This window comes from Loxodonta africana, chromosome 13 (assembly GCF_030014295.1).
Source record: "Loxodonta africana isolate mLoxAfr1 chromosome 13, mLoxAfr1.hap2, whole genome shotgun sequence".
Lineage (NCBI taxonomy): Eukaryota > Metazoa > Chordata > Mammalia > Proboscidea > Elephantidae > Loxodonta > Loxodonta africana.
In genome coordinates this window covers 74,708,174-74,728,530 of record NC_087354.1, presented here as the reverse complement: position 1 = coordinate 74,728,530, position 20,357 = coordinate 74,708,174, and the positions used below count along the sequence as shown (strand labels likewise).

Sequence of the window (20,357 nt, the reverse complement as noted above, 5' to 3'; positions counted from 1 at the left end):
TATGGCTGCTAACCAAAAGGTCGGCAGCTCAAATCCACTTGGAAACCCTATGGGGCAGTTCTGCTCTGTCCTGTAGGGTCGCTATGAGTTGGAATCGACTCGATGGCAGTAGGGTTATATACAAAGTAAAATGCACAGGTGCGTTTTTGGTTAAGCACTTGACTACTAGGTGAAGGATTGGCAGTTGGGACCCACCCATATGCGCCTGGGAAGACAGGTGTGGTGATCTGCTTCTGAAAGGCCACACACAGCCATGAAAACCCTATAGAGCAGTTCTACTCTGCACGCATGGAGTTGCCGTGAATTGAAATCTGCTCAACAGTAACTAACAACAACGTGTAACCAGCACTCCAATATACTATAGAATATTTCTATCACTCCAGAAAGTTTCTTCATGCCCTCATTCCATTCATTCCCTACTACCCTTAAGCAGCTACTGTTCTGATTTCTATCACTTTACATTAGTTTTGCCAGTTCTTAAACATCATGTAAATGGAATGACACAGTGATAACTCTTTTGTTTGGTTTCTTTCATTCAACATAATGTTTTTGACATCTGCGTTGACTGTATCAGAACTTCTTTCTTTTTTATAACCATGTACCCTTCCATTGTATGAATATGACTCAATTTATCCATTCTATTGATGGACATTTGAGTTGTCTTTAGTTTGTGCCTGTTCTGCATCAGTCTTCTATAATTCTACAGGCATACTTGTACCAACCTATTTGTGGGCATTTCTCTTGGGTAGATACCCAGGAGTAGAAAACCAAATGGTTTTCTAAAATGGTGGTGCTATTTTTATTTTACATCCTTATCAGCCATGTATGAGAGTTTTTGTTGCTTCCCATTTTCACTAATGTTTGGTGTTGTTTGGTCTTTTACTTTTAAGCAATTATTATGGATAAGTAGTATCTGATTTTAGTTTTAATTTGTTTCCTGATGGTTAATGTTATTATCTTTTCATGTGTTTATTCACCCTTTTATATCTTTTATAGTGAACTCTTTTACCCATTTTTTCTTTTTTTACTCAATTAATATTTGGACCATGACTCATGGCAACCCAGTGTGTAGAGTAGAACTGCTCATACATAGGGTTTTCAACGCTGTGACCTTTCATAAGCAGATGGCCAGGCCTGCCTTTCAAGGTGCCTCTGGGTGGGTTCGAACTGCCAGCCTTTGGGTAGTAGCCAAGCACTTAACCATTTGTGACACCCAGTGAGTCAGAATTGACTGGCGGGCAACTAATAACAGCAATATCTGAATGATGAATGAATGAATACAGGAATGACTTCAGTGACTGTCCTTTGTCAGACAGATTTCAGCTTTTCTGTACAAACACTGACAGAACCTTCTCTAGATACCATGATGACAGCAATGCTCTATTTGAGACCTATAGGAGGGAGGGATCTGTTTGCTCAGTCATAGGGCTTTCTCAGAAGTAGACTTCAGTCTTGAATTACCACAAAGTTTTTTTTTAGCTCTTTTTCATGAAAGGAAAAGAAATAGAAGTACTAGGTAACAATTTAAGATGGGCATGTGTTTTAGTTTACTGTCTGTGAGGAAAGTTACTGAATATTTTCTAGGAAATGGAAATATTACCCCCATTTTTATGTATTTGTTGGTTAATGCCTTTAGAAATTACAGGAGGTAATAGAATATGTGGACAGTAATAGAGTGATAATGGACAATTCAGCATCACTTCCTAAATGTGGAAAAGAGCCTGTTATTTATCATCTGTGTATAGGTATGGGTATATCCTTGCATCTTAAAGCCCAACATTGTACTGTATACTTAATTTGTGGTGTTGATTAAAAGAAAAGAAATTTTAAAAAGGATAAAAACAAAAGTGCTTCCTGTTTTCTTCATAGAACCGGAAGGTAAGACACTTGAAATAGCAAACATGTCCATTTTTCTGGCCTTTCTACTTCCTATAATATAAAAGAGATAATTCATAATATGTTAACCAGTTCTATCCTGAATGCTTCAACTTATACCTTTGTCAACCTAATAGTTACCATGTTGCTCTCTCTTACTGTCTACATTCCCCCAAATTCTCCTGAATGTTCTACCATGTTCTGCCCTTTTTTTTTTTTTTCTGTAAAAGGGGAACCAGAAAGTTGTTGTATTCAAGACCTGTACTTGCTGATTTCAGCAGTTCTGTAACACCGAGGAATAGAAGAGGAAGGGAAGATGACTTGTTTTGCCAGATAGGGTTAGAAAAGGTTAGGTAAAGAAATATCAGAGAAATTAAGAGAAGGAAGTATCATTTGCAGATACAGAGATATGAGAGCATGTATATAACATATTGGAAGAATATAAATTGATCAGTATTATTTGGTAATGTCCAGTTTAAGACAAACTGGTATGCATTGAAGTTGGATAGAGGCTGAGGCCAGGTAATGAATGGTTGATGCTTAGTTTACATTTTGTCGTATAGAATAGTAGTTTGCAGAAGTTCTGCAGAGTCACTCAGAGGTTGTTAATTCTTTCTGCGTGCTACCCTCTTCCCTCCCTGTATAAGCTCTCCCTTTTCCTGTTTAATATTTTGCCTTTATTTGAGCAAAAGATTTGGCCTGTAAAAAGTTTGGAAACTGCCTGTGGGGTGTTGTTATTTCCATGTTCTGTGCATACACAGGGTAAATGAGAGGGGTAGAAAACAAAAGATGGATAGAGATACTGTTCAGATAGTGCAGGCAGGAGACAGGTGGTATTTGCTTAATTAAACAGCACTAGATTTTTTTTTTTTAGAGAAGTAGGATTGATCGTAGAGATACTTGAGAGGTGGACTTATTTAGCAAAACTTTGTGGTGGTCTGAGTGGTGACAAAGGTAGTTTGTAACAAATGATGGAAACCAGGATGATGTCCAGATTTCTCCCCACTTTAAAAACATTCAGAAAAGTTCTGAATACACTGCTAAGAATTTATTTGACCTGGTTCCATTTAATAATAAGTTGCCAGCATGATGCACCATCACCCGTGAACACCTGAATATGCATTTCTTGTAAAAAAGGGGACTCTCCTGTATAGCCATAATATAACCATTAAAATCAGAAAGTTTAACACTGATACATTAGACTGTGTATTCCTCAGACCCCATTAGAGTCTCACTAGGTGTACAAATAATATCTCCAATGACAAAAGGATTCCATTCAGAACCATGTGTTGCATTTCTTTATCATGTATCTGGAACAGTTTCTTGGCCTTTTGCTTTCATGATTTTAACACTGTTGAAGATTACAGATCAGTCATTTTGTACAACTCCCCTTAATTTGGATTTGTCTGTTTTTTCATTACTAGGTTCAGATTATGCATCATTGGCAGGAATATCACTGAAATGATGTGTATTTCATTACTTTGTATCTGTCCCATTACTGATGTTGCCCACTTTTAGCCTTCCTCAGCCTTTTTACATTGAATGAACACTTAAAATAATTTTCTGGTCTCAGGAACTCCTGCATAAAAAATATTATGTCCACAGCTCATGGTACGTTAGCTTGACCCGTAAGTTTTAGGTATAATAATAATTGATTGATAATTGTCAGTCTTCTTTTGAGTTGAGTGCTCTTTTTCTGTGGACCTGTTTATATAGGCCAACTTATTAGCCTCCTTTTTTGGTGTGTGGGTCTCTTGAATTAGGATATCAACTCTAATTCAAGTAGCACAGGCAGAGGATACTACAGTTTTTTGTCTTAATGTTATTACGTTTTTTTTTTTTTTTTTTAAACCTTCTCCAAGTAGGCCTTAAAAAAAAAAAAAAGAAAAAAAAATATTTTTTTTTTTACCACAGATTTTTACTATATGAGATCCAAATGAGGTGTGGTATGTGTAATAGGTTTTCCCAGCCCTCCATATTTAAAACTAAAAATGACTGTAGCCAACTTTTCTTGGGAGAAAAAAAAAAAACCCAGTGATAATTAAACTAAGTTTACTTTCCTGAAATTAATCTCTCATCTTTCATAAATTTTACAAACTCATGAGAAATATAATTTTGCTTAAGTAACTTGCTTAAGCCAAACGGACTTGCTTTTTCTTAATGTAGGCTTAGCAGATTTAATTTAAATAAATCGTATAAAATGATTTTAACTAATGTTATTTACAACATGAAAATTTATTGACAGTGTTGAATAGTAAAGCTGTTAAAACTCTAAGCCAATACAGTGTGAATTACGAATAAAAACATAGCCTAGACACAATTTTATCAAGACTTTGGAAAATCATTTTCTTAGTAACATGATCAGGTTCAGATGTAGGGCTCACAGACAGTTACTTCTTTTATAGGCCTTATATATACATTAAAAGCATTATAATTGAATGTTAAAAAAAAATACGTATATATATCTACCTCCTTAATGTGAAGTTTCTGCCTTTTTTTTTTTTTTTTTGCTGCACAAATAATTCCAGGGCAAATGTGAGATGAGTGAGCACGTGCAGATTTTATTTCCAGCTGAAATAAGACCATTTCTGCCTTTACTCTTGATGTTTGTTGAATATGAAGAAGATTGTTCAGAGGCGTAAGAAGTTGAGAAGTACCGCATAATGTGATTGTTTTCTTAAGAATATCAGGATATTCTTTTCTTCACAGAAATCCAGAACTTGTGTGGGGCAGATCAGTAAAATCATCTTGAAAATACGATGACACTACAGCTCTTCTTCTTCCTCTTTCCTCAAGTCAAATTCTCACAATCAGAAGATTCCGAGAGAAGGTCCCTTGCTCAGTCATACACTTGTGTTGAAAGGAAAGGCAAATCTGTTCAGTTTTGTTCTGCAACTTCTCCAGGTGGTTTCTATTCAGACTCGAGACTTGCTGATAGCTTTCTTCACTTTCAAGCCCAAGCAGCAGTGGAAGCATTTCAAGATTTCCCTTTGTAACATGTTTTTCAAAAGCTCCTTTTCCTTTTAAATCCAAGAATCCTGTCCTTTGAAGTCAAAAACATTTTCTCCACACCTTATAGAGACTGAAAAATAAGTACTACGTAGGATAATTTCTACACCCATTCTTCATCTTCAAAGCACTTAACAAAATCTGGCCTACTATTTTCTTAATACTATTTCAGCTCAGACACCCAGTTGAGAATTCTCCCTCTGCTTAAGCCACTGGGTTCCTCTACGTTACAGGAGATGTTCTTTAAATATTTGTGAGCGAACTGACCTTTATTTGATGAAGTTAACCACTTTATCTTCCAGAACTTTTAAAATTTCATCTCCAGGAGTTTTTGGCACTGTATGGATATTTTCTGTGTCATTTTGGGTCCTCTGACAAACAGATGTCAAGACAAAATTTGATGGGCAAGAGATCTTTGGAGGAAAAGCCTGTGAAGGATAAAGGAGGAAGGAGCATGAATAGGGAGAAAGAGCCTCAAACTGCAGTGCAGTTCTGATAGTTTCAGCCTGGCTGACAGGGAGTCTCCAGGGAGCACCCCAGGCAGATTTACCTATTAGAGCAGTCCTGGCTGTCCTACCATTTTGTGGTGTTTGCTTGGAGAAGTCAGAGGAAGCATGACCAAGTGTTAGTGTTTCATTGAATTTCAAGGCAAGGTAGCTGGAGGTTATCAAGCAGCTCTGCTCCCCATAGCAGGCTCTGTTGAAGAGATATCTGAGCAGGACACCACTGTGGCCACCACACCCCCTTTATCCCATTTGGGCTTTGATACAGCCACCACAGTCCCCACGTGTTGGCACCTCTCTTAAACCTTGTATGTGATCCCTACCCATATGGTAGAGTCGCATAAGCAGGGCAAGGTTCTAGTGGTACAGAGGGGCTATTATTTTAAATAAGATAGGGAAAACTTCACTGTTAGGGGGATATTTGAGCAGAGCCCTCAAAGAAGTAATGGAAAGAGCCATGCAGATACACTGAGGTAACAATATAATTTGCTGTTCAAGGAAAAAACAAGAAGGATGGAAAGGGTCGAGCAAAATGAGTAAGAGAGTAGTAGAATATGAACTCAGAGTGGTGTGTAAATTATACAGGGCCTGACATTAGCTTTTATTCTGAGTGAAATTGGGAAGCTCCTGGTGGGTTTTGAGCAGTCGAGTGCCAAGATATAACTTACTTCATCATATATTGTAGGTAACCCAAAAACTTATTGCCGTCAAGTCGATTCCGAGTCATAGTGACCCTATAGGGCAGAGGAGAGCTGCCCCATTAGAGTTTACAAGGAACACCTTGGTGGATTCGAACTACCGACCTTTTGGTTAGCAGCTGTAGCACTTAACCACTATGCCACCAGGGTTTCCATATTCCAGGTACTCATTATTAATTAGCTCAACCATAGTAATTAATAAATTATTAATTTGGGGCATAGGGAGTTCATAATATGAAGTAATGAGTGTCAGTAAGTGATATGACTAGAAAAGGACTTCTGTAGATTAGGGAAGCTGTTTTAGGATTTTGTGAAAATCCGAAACTGCTTGCAGAAGGTGATTTCAGGCTTTCAATTCTCCTTCTGACGATCAATACAAAGCACAACTTGGCTTATTTTGTTGCCATCTGTATCCTAAACCTTCTTAACTGACTTCGTAGCTCAAGTCTAATGAATCATACCTGCCATACACCTTCTGAAAATGTTAATATTGCATGGTCATTTGGAGGCTGTGGTAATTTGCTTAAATCACTCTTTGTTTTATCAGTGTAACCACTGTTCTCAGTGTCTTCTATGATTTCAAGGTTAGTCTTTACCTTAGAATCTTCATAACTCTAGCTCAATGTGAGACAAGCTTTCAGAGCTCCATTTGTTTAACATGTGTACTATCTCCACTTTAATGCCTTTAAGTATCTTAAAGTAAGCAGTTGAAATGGTTTTGAATTGTCAAACATCTTTTTGAAAAGCAAGGATTATGAAAAATGTTAAAAATTCATGAGAAACTAGTTTAAAAAATACACTGAAATTAAGTTTGAGATGCTACTAGATCAAGAAAGGGTAATAGCTAAAAGTTACCCTGTGTTTTCTAAAACTTGGGGAAAGTCACAGAATAGCTTTGTTTGAATTTTTTTGAAGAGCAAGCTTATCATAATACTTCTCTTTCATCCTAGGTTGGAACTGACTGTAAGCTTCCCTTCCTTTAGGAATTTAGGTTAGGACCCGTCTTAGTTATTTAGTGCTGCTGTAACAGAAATAACCACAAGTGGATGGCTTCAACAAATAGAAATTTATTCTCTCACAGTCTAGTAGGCTAGAAGCCCGAATTCAGGGTGTCAGCCCCAGAGGAAGGCTTTCTGTCTCCATCTGCTCTGGAGGAAAGTCCTTGTCATCAATCTTCCCTTGGTCTAGGAGCCTCTCAGTGCAGGGACCCTGGGTCCAAAGGGCACATTCTGCTTCTGGCACTACTTTCTTGGTAGTATGAGGTCTGCAAAAATGTGTGTTAATTAACTTCACTGGGCCATGATTCCCAGTATTGTGTTGATTGTCCACCATTTTGTCATCTGATGTGATTTTCCTATGTGTTGTAAATCCTACCTCTATGATGTTAATGAGGCAGGGTTAGAGGCAGTTATGTTAATGAGGAAGGACTCAGTCTATAAGATTAGGTTGTATCTTAAGTCAGTGTATAACTTATTGGATGAATGTTTATCATTTGAATTAGGCCATTGTCTTAATTAGTAAATTACTATAAGAAAGAAATAATGTCCTGAAAAAAAACTATTCTTTATTTCATGTCAGATCTCTAGATTCCAAACAGAATTTTCTTACACTTAGTTTCCATATATGCATTCCTGTTTTCTGTTCCCAAAATGGGTAAGAGAAAATCCAGACCTATGTATATACTATTTGGGAAAATTTTTATTTAAGCCTATCAGTTGGATATTTTTAGCTTCCTCAAATATTCTGGAATTCCTCTAGTATAATCAGACTGTCCCCGTGTCATTGTATATTTGTATTAGCTATGCTTTAAGTCTGATTCTTCTGCTTTGTCTGACTTTTTGTTACCAGTTTGGACCAGGTCCACCTATTATGATCTGTATTATTTTTAAAGCTACTTTTATGTGACACCATGAATATGGGAGCCTATTAATCTAAGTGGCTTAAATTAAGATACTTTCTTCTTTATTCTGCTCCACCCAAGTTGACACTTAAGTTACACAATGTAGTGAATTGAATTTTTATAATTGGTATCAGAAATGTTCTTTAGTAATTAGCAGAGTTCATCAACTATTTTAGAAATGCCACTCGTGAATTTTCCGTTTGTCATAGACTGACTACTGAATCAGCAGTTTTCTCTTTTCTTTACACACATTCTTTATGGCTTGTTTCATGACCTTTGTATCTCATCTTTTTTACTTTCTAAATTGCTCTTAATATTCCATTTAACCTGTTTTCAATCTTGTAAAAATGTGCCTGTTAGAATGGGCCCACAGCGGGCAGTTTGGAGCCTATGTTTTCCTGGTTATTGTCCCTGATTTCATGCTGTTCTGTGCGCAAACATCCAAGTGAAAAATGTCCTAGACGGTGTTAGGAGAGCGAGCTAGACTTTACATAAGATTACTAAGATTTTGATTCTTTGAAGAGAACCTGTGTATTGCAGACTTGCCTTTGTGTACATTGAGATACTGCATACATTTGTTGGTGATTTAGTTCGGTGATTTTCAATGTGTTATTTTTAACTAACTTCCTTGTGATTTTTTCATATGATGCTTTAAACGTATTCTAGCCAGTGAGGTTTTTGCTGACCTTTATCTGCTGTAGCTTATCTTCTAAAAGCAGTGAATATGTTTAATGTGCTTTTATTTTTAATAAACTGTACCTTCTACCCTTGTGCAAAACTGAAATAGTTATTTTTATTTGATAGTTTTATTCGACCTCAAATAGAAATTTTATATTCTGTGTGCCTGAGTTGTAACTTAGAATCACTTGACTTTTAAAAGCCACATTTAATGTATATTACATCTTTGTTTATTGATTACATTTAATCATCAGAATCATCCCACGTGTCAAAGGAAGTTCCCTTCTTCTCTCCTAGGACTCTTTATACCTTTCTCCTCAAATCTCTGTCAACAACTCAAGAAAAACTATGGTATATTCATATAATACAATGGAATACTCAGCAAATGCTGAAAACACAACAACATGGATGAATCTAGAACCATTATGCTGAATGAAGGCATTACACAAAGAGTGTCTACTGTATAATTCCATTTAAATGAAGCTCTAGATGTGGCAAAACTATACCGTGGTGGAAAAATAGCAAAATACTGGCTGTCTGGGGAGTGGGCGAGATGAAGGACAGGACAGAGAAGGGGCATTAGAGAACCCTCTGGTACTGTTCATTATCTAGATAGGAAAAAAAAAATAGGATAGGAGTTCAGGCTATGTATTTGCCAAAACTCAGTGAATATATGTTTAAGCTTTATGCTTTTCATTGTATGTGAATAAAAACCTGTAAACAAATATTAAACTCTGGTTAATGATATGCATGCTGAAGTGTTCAGAGGAAAGTCTACTAATGTTTGCAGTTTACTTCAAAATGCATCAAAATATGAGATGGATTTAGGGCTGGCTAGAGGGATGGATGAATAAATATGGGAGAAAGTATGGTAAAATTTTAGGTAGGGTGTTTTCATCATTGTAAAATTCTTGCAATTTTGCTATAATTTTGAAAAATTATTGGACAAAATTTCCATGTTTAATAATACTCAGAAGTCTATAGGGAAGTATTTATACATATTTTGACATGGAAATATGTGAGTTTCAACTGAATTAAAATTTTTATAGTAATACATATATTTTTTCCTATTGTATCAAGAGTGTTTAAGAAGTGACTCTCTAGATTAGCAAACAGATTCAACAGTTTAGGAAAAAATGTATCTTTATTAATTACTCATGTAATTTTAGATAACTATCTTTACATGTATGATATTTTTAGCATTAAAAATGAATTTCATTTCCATTACATAACAGAAAATTTGGGCAATACAGAAGGGTATAAAGATCTAAGCAAAGTTTCTCCCAAACCAATTGCCCACAACCTAACACACTATTCATTACAGAGCAGGTGTTGCATGGTTGTAAGTGGATCGATTAATGACTAATTACTATTAATCTTTTGGTGAGCATTCTTCCAGATATGTCTCTTTTGTTGTCTCACATTTTTAAACAAATTGGATCACTTAATGTTGTTGTTCTTAGGTGCCATCAAGTTGGTTCCGACTCATAGCGACCCTATGCACAACAGAACGAAACACTGCCCCGTCCTGCGCCATTCTTACAATCGTTCTTATGCTTGAGCTTATTGTTGCAGCCACTGTGTCAGTCCACCTCGTTGACAGTCTTCCTCTTTTCCGCTGACCCTGTACTCTGCCAAGCATGATGTCCTTCTCCAGGGACTGATCCCTCCTGACAACATGTAAGACGCAGTCTCAACATCCTTGCCTCTAAGGAGCATTCTGGCCCCACTTCTGCCAAGACAGATTTGTTCATTCTTTTCGCAGTCCATGGTATATTCAATATTCTTTGCCAACACCACAATTCAAAGGCGTCAACTCTTCTTCGGTCTTCCTTATTCGTTGTCCAGCTTTCACATACATATGATGTAACTGAAAATACCATGGCTTGGGTCAGGTGCACCTTAGTCTTCAAGGTGACATCTTTGCTCTTCAACACTTTGAAGAGGTCCTTTGCAGCAGATTTGCCCAATGCAATGCATCTTTTGATTTCTTGACTGCTGCTTCCATGGCTGTTCATTGTGGATCCAAGTAAAATGAAATCCTTGACACCTTCAATCTTTTCTCCATTTATCGTGATGTTGCTCACTGGTCTAGTTGTGAGGATTTTTGTTTTCTTTATGTTGAGGTGTAATCCATACTGAAGGCTGTGGTCTTTGATCTTCATTGGTAAGTGCTTCAAGTCCTCTTCACTTTCAGCAAGCAAGGTTGTGTCATCTGCATAACGCAGGTTGTTAATGAGTCTTCCTCCAATCCTGATGCCCCCTTCTTCTTCATGTAGTCCAGCTTCTCGGATTATTTGTTCAGCATGCAGATTAAATAGGTATGGTGAAAGATACAACCCTGACGCACACTTTTCCTGACATTAAACCTATCAGTATCCCCTTATTCTGTCCGGACAACTGCCTCCTGATCTATGTAAAGTTCCTCATGAGCACAATTAAGTGCTCTGAAATTCCCATTCTTCGCAGTGTTATCCATAGTTTGTTATGATCCACACAGTCGAATGCCTTTGCATAGTCAATAAAACACAAGTAAACATCCTTCTGTTATTGTCTGCTTTCAGCCAGGATCCATCTGACATCAGCAATGATATCCCTGGTTCCACGTCCTCTTCTGAAACCAGCCTGAATTTCTGGCAGTTTCCTGTCGATACACTGCTGCAGCCGTTTTTGAATGATCGTCAGCAAAATTTTGCTTGCATGAGATATTAATGATATTGTTCTATAATTTCCACATTCGGTTGGATCACCTTTCTTGGGAATAGGCATAAATATGGATCTCTTCCAGTCAGTTGGCCAGGAAGCTGTCTTCCATATTTCTTGGCATAGACAAGTGAGAACCTCCAGCGCTGCATCTGTTTGTTGAAACATATCAATTGATACTCCATCAATTCCTGGAGCCTTGTCTTTTGCTAGTGCCTTCAGAGCAGCTTGGACTTCTTCAGTCAGTACTGTCAGTTCCTGATCATATGCCACCTCTTGAAATGCTTGAATATTGACTAATTCTTTTTGGTATAATGACTCTGTGTATTCCTTCCATCTTCTTTTGATGCTTCCTGCATCGTTTAATATTTTCCCCATGGAATCCTCCACTGTTGCAACTCGAGGCTGGAATTTTTTCTTCAGTTCTTTCAGCTTCAGAAATGCAGAGCGTGTTCTTCCCCTTTGGTTTTCCATCTCCAGCTCTTTGCACATGTCATTGTAATACTTTCCTTTGTCTTCTCGAGAGGCCCTTTGAAATCTTCTGTTCACTTCTTTTAGTTCATCGGTTCTTCCTTTTGCTTTAGCTGCTTGACGCTCAAGAGCAAGTTTTAGAGTCTCCTCTGACATCCATCTTGGTCTTTCCTTTCTTTCCTGTCTTTTCAGTGACCTCTTGCTTTCTTCATGGATGATGTCCTTGATGTCATTCCACAACCCGCCTGGTCTTCGGTCACTAGTGTTCAATGCGTCAAATCTATTCTTGAGATGGCCTCTAAATTCAGGTGGGATATACTCGAGGTCATATTTTGGCTCTCGTGGACTTGCTCTGATTTTCTTCAGTTTCAGCTTGAACTTGCATATGAACAGTTGATGGTCTGTTTCACAGTCGGCCCCTGGCCTTGTTCCGACGGATGATATTGAGCTTTTCCATTGTCTTTTTCCGGAGATATAGTCAAGTTGATTCCTGTGTGTTCCATCTGGTGAGGTCCATGTGTATAGTCACTGTTTATGTTGGCAAAAGAAGGTATTTGCAATGAAGAAGTCGTTGGTCTTGCAAAATTCTATCATTCAATTTTCGGCATTGTTTCTGTCACCAAGGCTGTATTTTCCAACTACTGGTCCTTCTTCTTTGTTTCCAACTTTCGCATTCCAATCGCCAGTAATTATCAATGCATCTTGATTGCATGTTCGATCAATTTCAGACTGTAGCAGCTGATAAAAATCTTCTATTTCTTCATCTTTGGCCCTAGTGGCTGGTGCGTAAATTTGAATAATAGTCGTATTAACTGGTCTTCCTTGTAGGTGTGTGGGTATTATCCTGTCACTGACAGTGTTGTACTTCAGGATGGATCTTGAAATGTTCTTTTTGATGATGAATGCAACACCATTCCTCTTCGAGTTGTCATTCCCAGCGTAGTAGACTATATGATTGTCTGATTCAAAATGGCCGATACCAGTCCATTTCAGCTCACTAATGCCTAGGATATCGATGTTTATGCATTCCATTTCATTTTTGACGGTTTCTAATTTTCCTAGATTCATACTTAGTATATTCCAGGTTCTGATTATTAATGGTTGTTTGCAGCTGTTTCTTCTCATTTTGAGTCGTGCCACATCAGCAAACGAAGGTCCCGAAAGCTTTAGTCCATCCACGTCATTAGGGTCGACTCTACTTTGGGAGGCAGCTCTTCCCCAGTCATCTTTGAGTGCCTTCTAACCTGGGGGGCTCATCTTCCAGCAGTATATCAGACAGTGTTCTGCTGCTATTGATAAGGTTTTCACTGGCTAATGCTTTTCAGAAGTAGACTGCCAGGTCCTTCTTCCCTGTGTGTCTTAGTCTGGAAGGTCAGCTGAAACCTGTCCTCCATGGGTGACCCTGCTGGTATCTGAATACCAGTGGCATAGCTTCCAGCATCACAGCAACACACAAGCCCCCACAGTACGACAAACTGACACACACGTGGGGGGATCATTTAATGGAGATTTTAAAAATAACCTTTGTAAGGTTTCTGATATTCAGGAATTTTTTTCTAAATGACAGTTTATTTCTTAGAAAGATTATAAAACAAAATACTGCTATATTTATACCATCTTGAGCTCGTTTCAAAACTTACAGTGAGAGGTGTGAACCTCTGGTGGATCATCCACCATCTAGTGGCAAGGGTTGGAAAATTGGGTGTGGCTGTTTGTCTACATAATATAGTTATCTTAGGGTGTTACAGAAAATGGATTTTGTATTTCTTATATCTTGCAAACCTTAAATATATTTTTAAAAGGAATTTTACATGAACTTGTGTAATGTGTTGCCATTAGTTTTTGTGTCCTTGAACATCAGCAAAGAATGGAATCTTAGAATGAATATTACGAAAAGATGCTGTATCAAATAAAAATTTAGATCTTATAAAAAAGCATAAGAGTAAACATGCTTGATGTGTAACATTTGAAATTTGGTAATAAATAAATAAATTTAAGGCACAACTGCCTAAAATGCAGTTTATATTTTTGCAATTTTGTCTTCCAGTCTTTTTATGCAATTCAAAAATTATGTTTTCTGCATGTTGCCCTTAACATAATATGGCATAATATAAATATCTCTTCATGTTATTACATACTTTTCATGAATATCATGTTTAGGGATCACACTGTATCCCAGTATACTATCTCATTGACTCCTTTATGTTGAACATTTGGGTTTTGATTTATTTTTCTGCTTTAAATTTTTTTTTTTTTCCTTTTGTGAATAAAGCTGCAGTGATCATTTTCTGCATATTTTCTTTTTCTATTTTTAGGATTACTTCCTTAGGATAGATTGCCAGAAGTGGAGTTACTGGGTCAGAGGGTATGAACTTTTTCCCTTTTTTTTTTTTTAAATATTTTATTTATTTGTGGCCCAGTTGATTTATGCTTATTGTGAGAAAGGAAAGTCATAATTATATTTGGTACTATCAGAAAACTGTGTCTAAAGACAAAATTCTATGATCAGTGATGTCTGAGAAATTCCTAGGGTAAAGAAGCCTTTTTTACTTGGCTTACCTCAGCATTTCTTGAACTTAACTGAGCACTGGATAGTTTTTTTTATGATACTCTTATTGGCATTTGGTATATGTTTTACAAAGAATATAGTTTATGAACTACTAATCTAAAACTTTTTTATTGGTTAAATTAGTTTCATTGGTCAACACAACTAAATTGAGCTGTAAAGCTTTATGCTAAAAATTATTAAAAGGACATTAAAATAAAGATGTTTACTATATGATTTTTATGTTTGTCTTAAAAGTCTCATAGCATTTACAACTTAAAGTTTATGTTTTGATTAGAGAACATCTTAATGCCTTGATGGCATCAAATACTTTTTATAATCTGTAACATTTAAAATACAGACATATAACACGGAAGCAAAGGATAACACAGAATGTACAAACTTTTCTTTCCCCCCATTCTCCCTGCAGAATGTGAAAACCTTTGCGTCTTCTGATAGCCTAGCCAAGGTCCAAGAAGTAGCAAGCTGGCTTTTGGAAATGAATCAGGAACTGCTCTCTGTGGGCAGCAAAAGACGACGAACTGGAAGCTCTCTGAGAGGTAACCCTTCCTCAAGCCAGGTAGATGAGGACCAGATGAATCGTGTGGTAGAAGAGGAACAGCAGCAGCAGCAGCAGCAACTAAGACAACAAGAGGAGGAGCATACTGCAAGGAACGGGGAAGTTGTGGGAGCAGAGCCTAGACCTGGGGACCAGAATGATTCCCAGCAAGGACAACTGGAGGAAAACAACAATCAGTTTATTTCAGTAGATGAAGACTCCTCAGGAAACCAAGAAGAACAAGAGGAAGATGAAGAACATGGTGGTGAACAAGATGAGGAGGATGAAGAGGAGGAGGAAATGGACCAGGAGAGTGATGATTTTGATCAGTCTGATGACAGTAGCAGAGAGGATGAACACACGCATAGTAACAATGTCACAAACTCCAGTAGTAACATGGACCTGCCCATTCACCAACTCTCCTCCCCATTTTATACAAAGACAACAAAAGTGAGTATATTTTTTGTGACTTGATCAGTTAACCAGAAAAATTTTACATATCTATTTTAATTGTAACAAAACTTTCCTCATAGTCTCTGTATTAAAATACTGCAGATTAATCTTCAGATTTGTAATAATAAAATAATTTTTGTTTTCAGAAGGTAGTAGGAAATAATTAGATGTAGAAATACTAACAATGGAACAATTTGATTAATGCTAAGAAAAACAGATGGAGGGAAGGTAATTGAGCCTATTACCATGAAAAATCATTATGTCAAATTTTCTTCAAAACGCAGCCCCTGGGAAAGGGGTTAGTAGGATGTAATGGGGAATCTTATTTTTATTTACAAAATAGAGCCAGTGTGATGGGCTGTGTGTTCACAGATGTTACTCCAAGACCTGTCTTTAGTTACTGGAAGTTACCCCAAATTACTTTTCTTATTACAGTGGTTAGAATTTTATCCTTTGTAAACAGTCTTCTTTATATAATTAAACAAGATAAGATTATAGCCTGAGTATTAGTACTCAGGTTGTAGTTGTTGAGGAAACAAATCTGAGTTGGTGTTTTTAAATGTTAAAATACTAGACATATTCAAGATCATTGAACATTTTTCCTACATTATAAACAACAAAGATGCGTGATGTTGTTTTCATGTTTTCCTCTAGTTGTTGTATTGAAATTAGTACAGTCAGGAATGCCAGATTACATTCAGTGGAACTTTCTGAACTCCATCTCATTGGACCGCTCCATTTACTTCTCAGAAGGATTTGAATATTTTCAGAAGGATAACCAAACCATTTTGGTTGATATTTGACTGTGAGGGGTAGGAGAGGAATGAAGATGCACTTCCCTTGTTCTGCAGTTTTCCTTTCCTGGGAGATAGCTCTGTGGTGACTGCCTGCTTACCTCATTTTGCTAGTGGCAAGCCCATGGAGCTAGCCATAGACATATTTTAAAAGGTGGACATTTAGTTCTCCTATCTGAACTGGAGGAAACCTGTCAACTCAGGGACTTGGTAATTAATCTAGTGCTGAGAAAAATGATTCTGTTGACTACAGTCCTGTTAGGCTATTCCAGAGATTAGGGACTGGAATGTACCAGCTACTCATGCTGTTACTGCTTCCCAGTATAATCTTTGCTACTGGGTGAGCTTCTGAGGTAGAAGGAGGAGGTGACTGGGCAGCTGCAGTAAACTTGGAATTGCCGGCCCTTGTTCTTTGGGGTAGCATGCGGGCTTTTTCTCCAAAACCTTCCCTGATATTATATCACTTACAAATGTGATCATGACTAAGGGAGGAGGGGGAAGCATTATTTCTCTTAACTATCTGATCCTTCTGTTGTATTCCTCTTTCCCCGATCAAAGTATAGCCAAAATGAAATGATGTAATGTGAGGGCTTTGCTTCAAAATAGTACTGAAGCGGGGAGAAAAGGGGATGAAATTGTAGATTGGCCGTGACTGCTAAATTGTTGAAGCTAGGTGACAGGGACATGGAGGTTCATGAGTATTCTGTCTGCTTTTAAGTATGTTTAAAAGTTTTAAGTTGTAAACAACATGAAACACACACATACCAAAGTTGAAAACTTGGCCAATTTAGTACTGACTCCTCTACATTGCATTTTATTTGCTTGATATTTTGGTGCTGTTAAAATTACCTGAAATTCAATAAGATGGCAGATACTCTGTTGGAGTTAAAGTTTGTGTTAACTGATATTTTATGCGGTGTTGCTATACAATGGTCTATTCAAGGAAAAGAGAAAGTAAAAAGAATTAGAGTGAGCGAGGTATGTAGCACAGCTCCAGGGTCTTTATATTTGCATGCTTTTTGTTTCTCTGTGTATCATTTGAAAATTACATGGAAATCATGAATAGCCACGTAAAGCAGACCTATTAGTTAAATGATACGATGGAAAGAAACATTTTAAGTAAAATAATAGCTTACTTATTTAACAGACATGAAAATAAGTAATGTCTGTAATAGTTCATCCTCCTAGTGTTATTTGCTTATTTTAAATTTCACACTGAGTTGTTGAAAATAATCATGCAATATACAAAAACAGTATACAAGCAGCTGTAATATTCTCTCCATTAGCCCATTTTGACCTGAAATGAAACATCTTTGACCTGTGGATTAATTCTTGAGTTGCTAAATAATTTTTCTTCAGCTTATAAAACTTAAACTCTTTATAAAACATGTTTGTCCATAATTTTTTTAGTCTACAAGTTTATGTTTTATTGGGTATTCTTTATACTAGACATCTAAAAGTTGTTTATTTAGTTGGTGTGATCTAAGAAGGAGTGGACACCAAGTAGGGGTTTTCATCCATTTCACCACCCCGTCTAAGACGTTGAAGTGGTAGCCTTGAATCTCATCCAGGTGGCTCCAACACCAGCCACTGTAGTCCTGTTATGCGGCTGAGACTCAGACCTATAAAATAGTGCCATTCCCGTAGCTTCTGTCACCTGATCTCTTGATCTTTCTTCCAAAAGTTAGTATATCAAAAGAGGGGGCTTATCTCTGTCCTACTTTTCCTGAGGGTTCTCTCAGAGGAATGGAGGATTGATACTCAAGGTCCAATTTTATTATCTTGTTTACGAAAGAAGTTTAATCAAAATTAAGTTTTGCTGAACAATACAAAGCTATCACTGATTTCTAGAAGATTTAAAAAAAAGTGTCGTCTACACAAGATGTATCCTTTTCCAAAAGGAGGTGTCATCATAATATTGTGTAGGAAAATTCCAGGGCACAGGTTGACAGGTGCTTTATCCTTCATTACCCTTCAAGGTAAAACCATAAACAGAAGTTTTAGAAATATCTGTTATAGTCAACTTCCTTAAAAACAAAGTATATGGAATTTAATAACATCAGCAAGGATAGTTGTGTGTATGCATGTTTGTATATAAGTATGTATTCTGTGTGTGTACATGTACACTTTTGATAGATTATTTTGAGGTCATTTGCATTCATAAGAATGGCAAGAAGAATATAAAGCTGTTTGATTGTCTGGGATTTCAGTCTGAAATTGGGCTTTTTTGTCCACACCTGAAACTGTTCTTCAGGATCATTCTCAGAGTACTTTGTTTTTCAACAACATCAAAAGAAAAGTCACCCAGTTCTTGTTGCTTAAAAAGAAAATGCTAACGCACCCAAGTATGTGAATCTTTTTCTTATGATAAATAGGGAGATGATCTCAATAATCCAAATACTTTATTTTGGAAAGAACTTTAAATTCTTGATCATTATAAACATAAGACACTTCTATAGACATTACTCTAGGCCATAGTTTTCTTCAGGTCTTCTTAAACTGACCTTTGAAAAAGTGTAGAGGCGTAAGAATGACGTAAGAAAGCCAATGCTTAATGTCAATGGAGAATTAACCATCTATAGTTTCACCCAGCGTACCTTTCAAAGTTTGTTTTTGATAGATTGATTTATTCACCATTCCAGAACATAGCTGCACATGGAAATATGATACTAATGAGAGAAAAAATGTCATCTCTTACGTTTATTTATTCTTTGAAAACATTAAAAACTGTCAAAACTCTTAGGACAGTCACTTTTTTCTAGTGACCAAAGGTTTGTTCTTATGGGAGCCTATGGCAACAATACGTGTTAGAAGTGCTAGACTGCGCTAAAGTTGTTGAAAGTCAAGGATAATGGTAGTCAAGACATGCTGTTTATTATGTCTGTACTACTTGCCAAGAGCCCTGGTGGCTCAGTGGCTGCGCACTCGGCTGCTAACGGAAAGGTTAGTGGTTCCAACCCACCCCGTGGCTCCACAGAGAAAGACCCAGTGATCTGCTTCCATAAAGATTACAGCCCAGAAACCCCAGCGGAGCAGTCCTACATTGTCACATGGGGTCACTGAGTCAGAATTGACTCGAAGGCACCCAACAACAGCAGCATGGAGATAAGTAAACAGATGTTACAGAGAGGCAAACGTTCACCCAAGATCACGCTGTAAGTTTCAGAGTTCAGGTTTTAACCCAGAGCTGCCTAATTTCAAGAAACTCCTCTCATTCTGTGTGCTATGCTGCCCCCTATGGTAGAATTTGGAGAACATTACTAAGAATATTTTCGCAAGAACTGCAAGTCTGTTTAAAGTTCTGGATCCTGGAGTGTGATGGCTTTCTAATACCATGTTACATTTGGAATTATCAGAGCTACTCAGGATCAAGTACAGAGAGCTCAGTCAACAGCTTTTCTTTGTGGTATTTAACAAAACATTATTGAGGACTGAGGGCTCAAGGCTAAAGTTGTAACAGGAAGAAATGACAGTGCAGAAAAAGAGAAATTTGAGACTGGGTAACAGGTGGCACTCTCTCTAGAGTTCATGAAATATACTTCTCAACCAGGGGTTGACTGCTAGCTGTTCTTTAAATTCAGCTAGTTTGCCTGCAAATTCTGGAGTCACCTTGGTTCCCTGTCTCTTCAGTTTTAACTCCCTCTGTCAACAACCTTGTCATGTATTAAAAAAACAAAAACGGCCCATACTTTTACATGTTTTATAGGGAGTAATGAGATCACCATTAGGCCAGTTCTGATTTTTTTTTTTCCATGAAGATAAGCATACATGAACACTTAATTTCTGCTTTTTACCTGTTGTCTCAGTACCTTTTATCTGTTATATAACTTTTGCTCCTTACCTCAAATTAGTCTACTTTTTTTTTTTTTTTTCCTCTTGATTGTTAGCTTTCTCCTGGTAAATTAAACAGTTCTTATCCTTTTTGCCTTGAATAAGAAATCAGTGTTTATTAGAATTATATATTAAAAGAAGCAGTGTGTAGTGTGTTAGAATCTAGGAACCTACGACCCTCTCTTGTCCCTACTTTCTAAAAGATAGAAAAACCAAGCACAAGGATCACTAGCTAATCAGAGATCCAAATAACAGTTTTGTTTCTCTTTCTTCATTCACTAACCATCCCTAGACCCAGAGCTGCTGGGAAACTTTGTAGGAGAATGTGGCTAAAATGT

General features: G+C 37.1%; 1 protein-coding gene across 21 annotated transcripts in view; it reads left to right on the top strand.

Moving 5' to 3' along the window:
• The window catches only part of FBXW7 (F-box and WD repeat domain containing 7), a 274,164-nt gene that overhangs the window by 164,307 nt on the left and 89,500 nt on the right, over window positions 1–20,357 (top strand). For 11 of the 21 annotated variants that reach the window (XM_023557130.2, XM_003417534.4, XM_064267580.1 and 8 more), the window contains one exon: window positions 14,813–15,391. In XM_023557130.2, the coding sequence (XP_023412898.1) occupies window positions 14,882–15,391 (510 nt within the window). In that variant the 5' untranslated portion in view covers window positions 14,813–14,881. Of the gene's footprint in view, window positions 1–14,152; window positions 14,203–14,812; window positions 15,392–20,357 lie in introns of all 21 variants that reach the window. The other 10 variants (XM_064267579.1, XM_010597200.3, XM_023557128.2 and 7 more) reach the window with 1 other exon arrangement.